The sequence below is a fragment of the Phragmites australis genome, chromosome 5 (assembly GCF_958298935.1).
Source record: "Phragmites australis chromosome 5, lpPhrAust1.1, whole genome shotgun sequence".
Classification (NCBI taxonomy): Eukaryota; Viridiplantae; Streptophyta; class Magnoliopsida; order Poales; family Poaceae; genus Phragmites; species Phragmites australis.
The window spans coordinates 44,177,748-44,190,380 of NC_084925.1; the positions used below are offsets into that span (position 1 = coordinate 44,177,748).

Below are 12,633 nucleotides of genomic sequence, written 5' to 3' on the forward strand. Positions count from 1 at the left end.
AATAATCGTTTTTCGTCCATCCTAAACATTACGTCGAGTATATCACATTCCGAGTGCTTTATCTTGAATTTAAAAAATCCAAGTCTAAGCACTACTTCCACTTAAACATAGTTGTTATTATAAAAAGAAAACATGTCCTGCATATCCTATTGTTCTTGGTATAAGCACCTCTGCCTCGTACCAAAAACCTATCTTCGTCGCACCCCCCCCCCCGACTCCACTTAACGACCGTTGCTGTCGATGTACTGCTACTTACACCTCATTTTGCTAGGTACATCTTGTCTGGATGTGTTTGCTTAGATGATAAGGTTGAATGTGATAAGATTATTTATATATTTTTAAATAGAATAATATGATTTTTTATTTCTTTGGGATGGATGGATGAGTCTTTTTTGTTTGGTTGGTGGGATTACAGTGAATATGATGAATCAATTTAATATTTAGTTGATGAGATTACAGTGGATAGGATGAGTCACTCATATTTATATGCATTTTATAAGAATTTAAATGAATTTGTGCATGTTTAAATTTATTTGAATTTAATTTAAATTAAAAAGATAATATCACATAAAATGATAAAAATACATATAAATAAAACATTACAAAAGGAACTCACTTTTTCACTAAATAACCTAGGATTAAAAAAAATTATAAATTAGTATATCGTATGGGAAGAATATTAGCAAATTTTTTCAGATTTTTAGAAATTTATTTGATGTATTAAAAATTGCTAGAAGTTATAAAAGTAAGGTTTTTGAAGAATTTTATTTAAATATTCGCTTACTCTTTTGAATCAAAATAATTAAAATGGGTTGCTAGTGAGCTTTAGTTTTATCATAAAAATATTTAGATTTTTTTAATTATTCTTATACTTTCAAATAAAATCAAACGTTAGATGAAAACATAAAAACATACGCACTAATGAATGAATGCAACAGGGAAAACGCACGAACCAACCTAAATGGCTCGGTCCACTCGATTTGACCCGGATCAGCTCATCTAACATATTAGATAATATTCATCTGTGGCCGCCTCATTTAACCCATCTAACAAATTAAACAACACAAAAATTAGATGATGATCGTCTAAATGGATTCATTCATCCAACCAAACGCTCCTTTACTCACAAGCTCAGTCTAACTCAATTGCCAAGCTCAGCATCACCTTGCCACCATTTTACCAAGCCTACAACATATTCCAAACAATACTCTTGGCCATGTTGCCTCATCAATTATTTTTAAATTTTGGTCTAATCTTTCACTGGATCCGTGATCCGCTACTACTTACAAAGTTCATCATATTTAGAGGATTAGTGAAGGTGGAATTTTATTTCAACCATAAGCGATATACTTATCGATAACGAGATGTTTATGGTGATTTTGTCAATATCAAATTTTATATCTTTGATCTCTAGTAAATATTATATGAGTGTAAACGTGTGATGGTACGAATATATGCGTGTATCTTAGTGTTGTATTTTTTTTAAAAAAGAACATAAGTTTCACACGGAGTTTCTTGACAAAAAAAACCAATTAACCCCACCAGGTGGCGCCGTGGCGGCGCGCAGCGAATGACGCTCCCCGCGTCCCCGCACATGGACAGAGGCTGACCAGCGGGCCCAACTACTCCGCACATCCCGCGTGCCCAGACGTCGGTGAAAGAAACAGATCACGCACGCCTCCTGATTTTCGCCTAACGAGGACGTCTTTTTGACTCCGCTTAGCGGCCAAGCCACAAAAATGGAATAAAAAAAGAAAAAAAGAGAGGGAGAAAGTTCGCTCTCATCCACTGTCCGAATCGCACAAACTCCAAAGCGATTCGTTGCTGCTGCTGATCGGAACACTGCTCGCCTCTCGAAGAACAGTTCGGGTTAACCACTTCGCTTCTCCTTTCCTTTTTCCTGTGCGTTTATCGGAAGACGTGGTAGGAGGAAGAGTCGTTTAATGCCTATGGAGAGGACGGGCACTTGATTTTTTTTCGCTTAATTTTATGCAATTTTGGGTATTTTTGCTGGGGTGGATTGAGCTGCGGAGCTCAAACGCGCGGCGTTTAGAGTAACTTTTGGAATAATTTTCAGCATTTTCCTGAGGAGGGCAGGCACTGTGGGCTCCGCGTTTTGGACGGATTATCCAAATCTCAGCACGGGAGGTTGAGATGTTGAAGTACAGAACGCTGATTCCACAGCTGGTGTTTTTTTTTTGTTTTTGTTTTTTTTTGTGTGCGCGCATCTCGCGGCTGTAATTTTTCTTGTTTTTCTCTTCTGGGGTTGTTCTGGTAATCGCTTCTAGTAGGCGTCGATTGGTTCATCGGATTTCGGAGCTATTGATGGGCTCTCTGTGCGCGCGAGTTGAGCTCCAAAGCCCAACGAATTGAACCAGTTCCTGATCGTTGATTTTTTTAAATCAAATTAATTCTCATCAGTTAGGTTCTGTTGATCGATAGTCTCATTTACTGGACACACAACTCGCAGTGAAGTTGTTCGTAGCTGTACGTGCTGTTTTGATTGGTCCATGCTTCATGTAGCGCTCACATTACGAGATGCCATTGTTTTGTATCTTTTCATATTCTTTGATGGCCTTGTGTTTGCAGTGGAGCAGAGTATTAGATGAACACTTGATCGTGATTCAATTGTGGCTGCTGTCAGATGTACAGGTAGGTTCCGGCCCAGTAGTAAAGTATTAATGCAACAGATGGCTATTTTGTTTGGCTAATATTATGCATATTCCATATTCTGTTGTTCAAGATTTTCTTATTTTATGTTGCTTGAGCAGTTTGTGTGCATGGCTCAGCCCCCTAGGGAGCATATGCCCCAACCCCCTGTTTCCACCCCTAAGGTGGCATATGCCCCAGCGGCCCAGCCCCCTTGTTTTCTCACAGTTTTTCCTGATTGTCCCACTGGTATCGATCAATAAATATAGGATAGCCTGGATATCCATTGGAGTCCTTGCTTTCTAAAGACGGATAATATCTTTTGTGTATAAAAGGATACAGGCATTGTCTGCTTGCGAAGAATTTATATTTTAGTGATATGCTAATGTAATGGATGTTGGTTTCAGGGTTAAAAAAAATGACTCATCAGGAAAGAGATGATGTTCCTATGTTGCTCAGAAATGTTGAGCTATCAAGGTTTCCTCTAAGAAGTACTTCAATGTGTATACCAGTCAGGGATGATGAGTATGAAGAAAACTCCTTTGTAACCCATACTGGTCCTCTATTCATTCAGCCACCAACTCAGACAGCACCAGGCATTCCATTTACAAGTAGAGACACACCAGATAGGTTGCCTAGACCTTCACAAGGAAAACAAGTCAGCAAGCCACATGCGGTCATGCCAGAAGAAATTGGAGGAAATAGGTGGTCTTACAGTGGACAAGTTCCAAAGAATGAACACTTGATGATGTCTGGACCTTTGGGACAGTGTGATAACCCTGACTGTGTCAATTGCCCTCCTGCTTGTAAAAATAAAAGACATTTCCACAGAAGTTCGAATTCTTTAGACAATAAGGTATGCCCTTGAAATATGTCATTTGTTCTAAAGTTGCTAATGATAGCTCTTAATGCTGTTTACTATGGTATTAATGTGTTTTCCTTTGTTCTCTTGAAGCTTCATAATATTCTTTATGGTCATGATAGTGGGTGGAAGAAGAAGATTATTGAGCAAATCCTTTCATACATTCCGATTATGAACCCACATGCAAAGGTTGTTCAGCAGTGGAATCAGTTCTTCGTGATATCATGCCTGATTTCTATTTTCATTGATCCCCTGTTCTTCTTCCTATTATCAGTCAAGCAGGTAATGTTTTACAAGGTTTTCAGTGTTAGATAGATCTGTGTTAATGCTTCTTATATGCGTCTGCTTACAGCATTTTCCCGAAGCAATCTCTCAAAAATATTGTATACTCAGCATGCCATGGTTATAGAGAGAATAATATCTGGTTATCTCGGAAATTGTAATACCTGGATGTGTTGCAACTAGTTAATCTTAGACTCTTAGTCACTCTTGCAGTAATTTTGATCAGAGCTGACCACATTTTCTTTATATTATTTCGTCCAATGCAGGATAACAAATGCATAGTGTTAAACTGGAATTTTGCTACAGCACTTGCTGTAGTGAGAAGTGTGACTGATGTTATTTATTTTCTGCACATGCTTCTTCAGGTAAATGTACCATCACTTCTGCTCGTCCAGATAAGGCTTTGCATTTTATACAATTTTTATTGCTCTAAACAAAGTAGGTACAAGATGGAAGGTGCTGAATGATATATCCATGATTTTGGATGCATATTAAGATTATTTGTTCATTCTTTATTGATTGTTTGGTATACTACTTTGCCAATAAGTTCTGAACTTTCTTGAAAACAAATCTTAGATTAGATACTGAGTTCTGGAAATACCCAAATTGCACTGTCCAAATAACTCTATTGTTGACTTGCAGTAAGGGACTCGGTTTTCTTTACAGGAAAGCTGTATATACTTGACATGCTGATAAAATTCCATTTGTTTGTATATGGTTTTATTTCATACTGTGTTATCCGATGCAGTAGATGAATAGTGGATCTAAAAGATCTATATGTTTCTGTCTGTTCAGTTCTACCATCAAATACATGTCTTGTCAACTGAAAGTTGACCAGCCTACTTGTTATGTGGCAATTATAGAAGACTATTCATGAATGTAATTATAAATCTGTCTTTCAGTTTAGACTGGCTTATGTTGCTCCAGAGTCACGAGTGGTGGGAGCTGGAGATTTAGTTGATGAGCCAAAGAAAGTTGCTTTCCATTATCTTCGTGGTTATTTTTTACTTGATTTCTTCGTTGTGCTTCCACTCCCTCAGGTAACATATGCCTTGCCCTTCTGCATTAATGTCTCTTGTTTAGATATTAAGCTTCAAAAACTTTATGAATGGAGACTTCTTATTTTTGCAGAAACATTCTGTTTGCTGTACTTTCACCGAAACCATATCTATTATTGATCCCTTTTGGTACTTAGGTTGTATTTGTTTGTCGCTGAGGTCTGAGCAGTTTCCAATATATTTAGGACCAACAAGAAATAGAATGTATTTTTTGCTGTTTAGGTAGTATATACCGAGGCACGTCATGACTTGTCTCTATTCCTGAACTTGTGAATTGTGATCTAGGGCCTCTGGGATGAGTTGGTGTCCATTGAGAACCCCGAAAGAAGTCGCACTCACATCTAACCATAAATTTGACTGAATAGATCGGCATGTTTGACAATACCTTGCTTCTCCCTCACCTGTTTTCTACTTTGCATCCATGAACCTTGTCTGTTTGTACAACACTAGGTCTGATTTCACTTGCATGAATGCCGTTTATCTGCCTACTGCTAAAATTATTTGTCTAAACTCTAAACTGACGATTTGTTCTTTTTCAATCTAGTTAACAACAACCATTCAGTCAAACAATTTGACAGTTTTATCTTTGTTGCAGTCTGTATGTTTTTTGCTAATATTTTTTCTTTGTTTCTTAATCAAGGTGATGATACTGCTAGTTATCCCTAAATATGTCGGGTTATCAGCTGCAAACTATGCTAAGAATTTATTGCGCGCCACTGTTCTTCTTCAATATGTGCCCCGTATCATCAGATTCGTACCGCTACTTGATGGTCAGTCTGCCAATGGATTCATATTCGAGTCAGCATGGGCTAATTTTGTGATCAACCTTCTAATGTTTGTTTTGGCGGGGCATGTTGTTGGTTCATGTTGGTACCTCTTTGGCTTACAGGTTAGTTGAATATTTTTTTTATTGAGATTTGTACAAAAAGTTGGTATTGCATATTGATTCAAATGTTCTAATTTGGATAATCGTACCAATGAATCAATATGCATACTGTTATTAGAAAATATGCCTTTTATCCATTGGCAAACTGACCGTCAAGTAAACCAATAGATACAAACAAACAGTCTACTAATGAGAAAATATGCCTTTTATCTACATTGTTATGTAGCACAGTTCTGAAAAGCGCATCAAGTTTCCTTAAATTTTATGTGCTCTGATTATGTTTTGAGTTCAAAGATGGAAAATGTGCAGCTCTAAATACCTACTCAACTTAATTTGCAATGTGCTCAATGTTGTATACACAAGCACTACTCATTTGGTAATCCTTGGCCACAAATTGTTTCACAGTTTGACCTACTCATAAAGTACTTAATTCTACAGCTGATACTTGAAAGTTGAAAGTCCATATCAATTGTATTATTTTCTTTTGTTTTGTCACAGAGGGTTAACCAATGTCTACGAGATGCTTGTTCTGCATCGACCATTCCGTATTGTGATTCTTTTATAGACTGCGGACGTGGCTTTGATATTGAGGGACAGAGTGGACTGAACAGACAGCAGTGGTTCAATGACTCGGGCGCAATAGCTTGCTTTAACACTGGAGATGGTGCTACTTTCCAATATGGAATTTATGGGCAGGCTGTTTTGCTAACTACAGAAGAAAGTGCTGTTAAACGATATATATATTCATTATTTTGGGGGTTTCAGGTATTTTCCGTCAGTTGCTCGTGTCCTTCTATTTTAGTTGATATCTGTTTGTCACATCCGAAATATGCTCTGATCAGACTGTCCTGCGCGATCCTTCTAAATATTCATTGTCTTATCTGTCATACTGATTAATGAGGTTTCATTCTATTTGCATACATGATAACTCTGCTTAATGTTTTTGCTTGTACTTTAATGGTTTGATTTCAGCAAATAAGTACCTTAGCTGGCAATCTTATCCCAAGTTACTTTGTATGGGAAGTTCTGTTCACTATGGCCATTATTGGTTTGGGACTGTTGCTTTTCGCATTGCTTATCGGAAACATGCAAAATTTTCTCCAAGCTCTTGGAAGACGGTATGTGATTATACTGCTGGCTTATTTTTCATGCCATATGCTTTATATGCCTGTACAGTCATGAACTGACACCTACATGTTACAATAACCTTGATGCGTGAACATTTCACTCCTTTTCTCTTCTCACAGGAGATTAGAAATGCAACTTAGACGCCGTGATGTTGAACAGTGGATGAGCCATAGACGGTTGCCTGATTATTTGAGAAGGTTCCTCTACAGAACTTATAAACCAAATCTTTGCAGACTATTTTTTAAGTTCGCATTGCATATTTATGTCTGGCAGCCATTTGCTACTATACTGTAGAACAATAATACTGATCAGACTATGTTTCACGATTGGCTATCTTAAAACTAGAGCCCTTATGAAAGCAATGATTTGCATCACTGATCTGATTTGTTTTTTTTTTTTGTTTTGTAGCTAAGCAAAAATGTATGCTATATTGAGATATTGCCAGAAATATGTTTTTAACAAAAAAATAAGAATTATTTAATTCGTTCAGAATTGACAATAGTGATTAAGGTTCCATGTCCACAAGATGTGTCATATAATGGTAATGTTAACGAGAAAACCTGAATGTGGTCTGGAGCACTGTGTTAGGATCATAATCATGAGGGCCTGTTTGGATGGAGGTGTTTGAAACTTTGAATCCGAATCCTTAGCATTTAGCTCAATCAAAATTTGAACTAGATCAGACGTATTTTATTCTTACAGTGGAAGATTGCAACACTTATATTGTTCTAAATGTGTAGGAGGGTTAGACGAGCAGAAAGGTTCACCTGGGCAGCTACTCAAGGAGTGAATGAAGAGGAGCTTTTAAGTAATTTACCTGAAGATATCCAGAGGGACATACGTCAACATTTCTTTAGATTCCTTAATAAGGTTTGTTTCTAGATGACATCAAAAATTTACTCCAATACCTTCTTTATTTCCACTCCCATCTATTTCTTTCCTCTGACATTCAAGGGGTTAAAACATGTTGGAAGCTAGTTTTGTGCTTGTGTTACATTCTACTGTTTAGAATATAGACCAGTACTGCTTGGGGTCCCTCAGCATTTGCAAGAATTGGTAAATGTAACAGTGCTGTGAGGAGAGAGAATGGAAAGGAACTTAATCTCAAGAGAAAGAGAGTTGTAATTGATGTGAACCCACAACCAATTGTATGGCTGGACCCTAAGAGATTTGTGTTTATTCATTCATGTTCTAGGCTCACCTCACTTACATGATTTGTTCTATGAGATGAAGTCTGATAAAGGTACCTCTTACAAGTTTCAGTGAAGCACTTTTTTTTTGCAGGTCCGATTGTTCACCTTGATGGATTGGCCTATCTTAGATGCTATCTGTGACAAATTAAGACAAAACTTGTATATTTCTGGAAGTGACATTCTTTATCAAGGTGGCCCTGTTGAAAAGATGGTCTTCATAGTGAGAGGTAAGCTGGAAAGCATCAGTGCGGATGGAAGCAAAGCTCCGTTACATGACGGAGATGTATGTGGAGAGGAGCTCCTCACATGGTACTTGGAACACTCTTCAGTGAATAGAGGTATATGCAATTTCCGCCCTGAATTCCTGTTGTTGTTTTTCTTTTGATTTTATAATTGTCACATTATATGGACTGTTACTGTTTCAGATGGTGGGAAAATCAAATTCTATGGTATGCGGTTGATTGCTACACGTACTGTAAGATGTTTAACAAACGTTGAAGCTTTTGTACTCAGAGCAAGTGATCTTGAAGAAGTCACCTCACAGTTTGCACGATTCTTGCGTAATCCACGAGTGCAGGGAGCAATCAGGTAGCCACATTTTTGTTTAATTATCATTTGATTATCACATCCCTGCTCATCAGGATACCTGTTCTACCCGAATAATTGAGGCTGTTCTTTTGATTAATTTCTTAAGTTCATGGCAATATATGAGTAACATCACCAGCTAATCATTCATTGAGGTGATTAAGAATTTAAGATTATTGGCTGCAAAACTTGGGAGGAAGAAATGTTATCTGCGATACATGTATCTGTTGTGTGAACCTTGTTTGTTATGGTTATTATTTGGCCTAGAAACTTTGCCAATTAATACCTTTGTCATACTGTGTCGACTGATGCTTGAACCTCTGTTGCTGCAACTGCATCAAACAGGTATGAATCTCCCTACTGGAGAACCATTGCTGCCACTCGTATTCAAGTTGCATGGAGGTATTGGAAAAGGCGGCTGAAGCGAGCTGAGCAGTCAAGGTTGAGCGAGCAATCATATCCCTCTTACTCCAACACGGAGAATGATGTTTTCCGGCGTGGACAGAGGGGATGATCTCTACCTGACTAGGCACTAACTCGTCAGTTGCAGCTCTTCATCTACAGCCGCTAGAGCCCTGAAATTATCGTCACTTGGTGGAGTGCGACATGGGGGCTACTATTTTGGGGTTTGGAATTCTCTGATCTGGCAGCGTCATACAATCATACTATACTCGTAGAACTAAGCTACTGTATATAATGAGAGGCCAGTTCTTTCACGCGTTACTGTTTTGTTCTTGGCGTAAAACATTACCTACCTGCATCTCTGCTAGAGCGAGTACGCACACCTGCATATTGAATGCCCAAGAGGTATCATCCTAAATTCCTAGGGCCTCAGTTCCAGTTCTTTGTCAATCTGATTAGATAAAAAGATGTAAATAAATATTGAGTATTATATAAGTTCGAATGGAATAGCTCTACTTCATATATAAGGATTCATATTTTATCCATTGCAGCCAGTTTCAGTTATGACAGCATCAGATATCCCAATGTCAAGGGTCCAATCTCCATGCAAAGGTATTCGACCTACAAATTATTTTACAAGCAATAGCATCCACGGCCAGGAATGACTCCCCCAGTACCTAAGTGCGTTCGAAACTAGGGAGTTTTTCTCTGATCCTATGGAACTGACATTTGAATTGTTTTGTGTGAATTCTAGTAAAATTCTCTGAATTGTTCGAAACCGTCGATCTGATCAGACTAAGGCATTCCTGCCGGGCAGCTACTATCAACCCAGTTCTTGCTCCGGTCTTCGCCTTTGCCCGCAGTCTTGTCAAGAACTGAGTTTGGGGATGGTCGGTACCTGTAGAGACCGGAGCGTCCTCGCACGTTGCTTATAGAGAATGGCATCGGTAAAAAATAGGGTTTAGTGTTGTTAACTAATATAATGGTCTTCGGTTTCTCTAAAAATCTTAAATTATTTTATGTGTTTCATAATCCATACATAACCTATTTTAATTAGATTCACTCAAAAAGGCTAAAATTCTAAAAAACTACTTTTATAATTTCTAACAATTATTAGGTCATCAAATAAAATTTTAAAAATCTTGAAAAATCACTAATATTCTTCTTATATGATCACTAATTTCTAAAATTATTTCTAATCTTAGTTTATATAGTGAAAAAGTGAATTTCTTTGCAATGCTCCATTCATATGCAATGATAAAAATGCATAATCATACGTATGATCAGTATGTGTGAGTGATGAACAATTGACTAGATATTGCTACGAGCTAGGATCTGTGATATAGTGTTTGTGGGCGAAGTGTTAGGGTAGTCTGAGAGTTACTCGAGAAGTTAGTGAACTGGTCTTGGAACATGTCTTGGCTGGTCGAAACTGGTTTACAAATTGGTCAGAACTAATATAGAAACTTGTTTAACTGGTCTAGAACTTAGCCTAAATCTGTCTGCTATGAGTGATGATTTGTGATACAATGTTTGTGGACGTTGTCATGGTAGTTTGGGAGCTACTCGGGAAGCTAATGAGATGGTCTTGGAGCTGGTCTTGGCTGGTCGGAACTCTAACCGGTATAGGACCTAGTCTAATTGGTCTAGGAACTGGTTTATGACCTGGTCTAAACCAGTCTAGACTGTTATAGGACCTGGTCTAAACTAGTCTGCTATGAATGATGATTTGTGATATAGTGTTTGTGGACGAACAGGCTTTGGCTACTCAGGAAGCTAGTGAACTGATCTTGGAACAGGTTTTGGCTTGTTGGAACTGGTCTAAAAACTAGTCTAACTGGTTTAAGAACTGGTCTAGACTAGTCTAGGACTTGGTCTAAATCAGTCTACTATGAGTGATGATTTGTGATATAGTATTTGTGGACGGAGTGTTAGGGTATTATGGGAGCTACTCGGGAAGCTAGTGAACTGGTCTTGGAACAGAACTTGACTGGTCAGAACTGATTTATAAACCGGTCTAGATTGGGTGGAACTGGTCTAGATTGGTAAGAACAGGTCTAGAAACTAGTCTAACTGATCTAGAAATTGGTCTAACTAGTCTAGGACCTAGTCTAGACTGGTTTAGGACCTGGTCTAAACCAGTCTGCTATGAGTGATGATTTGTGATATAGTGTTTGTGGGTGGAGTGTCAAGGTACTATGGGAGCTACTTGGGAAGCTAGTGAACTAGGCTTGGAACAGAACTTGGCTGGTCAGAACTAATCTATAAACCGGTCTAGATTGGGTGGAACTGGTTTAGATTGGTCAGAATTAGTATAGAAACTAGTCTAACTGATCTAGAAATCGATCTAACTGGTGTAGGACCTAATCTAGATTGATCTAGGACCTGATCTAAATGAAAAAAATTGAAACGACAAACACTATATCACGACCACGCAAGGAGAATACAAAAAATTGTATAAATACTGAATATAATACAACATTATATCTTTAAACATAGAAAGAGACTGAATTACATAAATGTGCAAAAATTGTAGCATTGACATCCCTGGAGACATCACTGTTGTGACAACAACATTGTCATAACAGTGAGCCGACACAATGACATGAGCAAGATAAACAACAATGATATATTTATATTACAGGAATTGAAACGACATGGCCATATTATAGGCATAATCATGTTCTAGGGTTGTAAACAACAATAACATATCATTTTTCATGGTTCCAAAGAGCAATAACGGTTTGTGAAGAAAGACATGGGATACCACAATGATCTTGTTACTCTTTGACTTAGAAGAAAGACAACTGCATGTAATACCTTTCTAATCTACACAAGTGCTTTGAAAAGCTACTAGAATGCAAAATAGAGCACATTGACAAATTATATGAATAGAAGCAATAATATAGGTTAATTACAAATGTGAAAAATAATATGTGTACTCCGTATTTCGTAGAGCACTTTTGACAGTGGTTTATTTTGAGGGGGGGGGGGGGGGGCAGCATTACACAGTAGCTTAATTAGAGCCTACACACACTATATAAGTTCAAACTCAAAGATCATTCGTAACACAGAAGTCGCATATTTCAGAAATAGAAGTAGCAAACTCAAAGATCATTGCTTATGACATTCCACAATAGTTGAACAAGCTACAAACTTCGCCCATAAAATGAGAATTTTGCTACAGTTGAAACCTAAGAATTAGTATTGCTTCTATCGTGCTAAGCACAACATTAAGAAAGTGGATGCTTCTAATCATGAGGCACAAGCACGTAGCCTGGAAGCATGGGAAAAGGAGATCATATGCACATAAATATTATGCATGAGTTAATTTGTGTCTGTTGCGCCTTGCTAAGAACAACGATTGACTTGTAATGCCAAATTGTGTTATGTGTCCTCACCTCTAAGCATGCATCAACTCCGCTGATGCAGTCGGGTCTCTCCGCCGTCATTCAATTTAATGCTCTTTGCATCTTCACCCTACATATGAATCCCAAATTGAGCAGAAGAGTACGTACCTCATATGGATACATGACCTCAAAAACCAGATCTGGTTGCTCAACCTTTTTTTCTTCTTCGATTGCTGAT

General features: G+C 37.9%; 1 protein-coding gene across 3 annotated transcripts; it reads left to right on the top strand.

The window, feature by feature from the left end:
- The first annotated feature begins 1,700 nt into the window (after positions 1–1,700).
- LOC133919904 (probable cyclic nucleotide-gated ion channel 20, chloroplastic) lies at positions 1,701–9,590 on the top strand. Of its 3 annotated transcripts, none has more exons than XM_062364461.1 (14): positions 1,701–1,869; positions 2,590–2,652; positions 3,057–3,505; positions 3,605–3,793; positions 4,060–4,158; positions 4,696–4,833; positions 5,492–5,740; positions 6,236–6,502; positions 6,710–6,855; positions 6,985–7,062; positions 7,606–7,735; positions 8,150–8,396; positions 8,484–8,646; positions 8,989–9,590. In XM_062364461.1, exons 3-14 carry the CDS (start codon positions 3,068–3,070, stop codon positions 9,155–9,157), a joined length of 2,313 nt encoding a protein of 770 aa, XP_062220445.1. In that variant the 5' UTR covers positions 1,701–1,869; positions 2,590–2,652; positions 3,057–3,067; the 3' UTR covers positions 9,158–9,590. The 3 variants fall into 3 exon arrangements, with proteins under 3 accessions (XP_062220445.1, XP_062220447.1, XP_062220446.1); XM_062364463.1 differs by having other exon boundaries at positions 1,701–1,863; XM_062364462.1 differs by lacking the exon at positions 1,701–1,869 and adding an exon at positions 2,247–2,487.
- Positions 9,591–12,633: the final 3,043 nt, after the last annotated feature.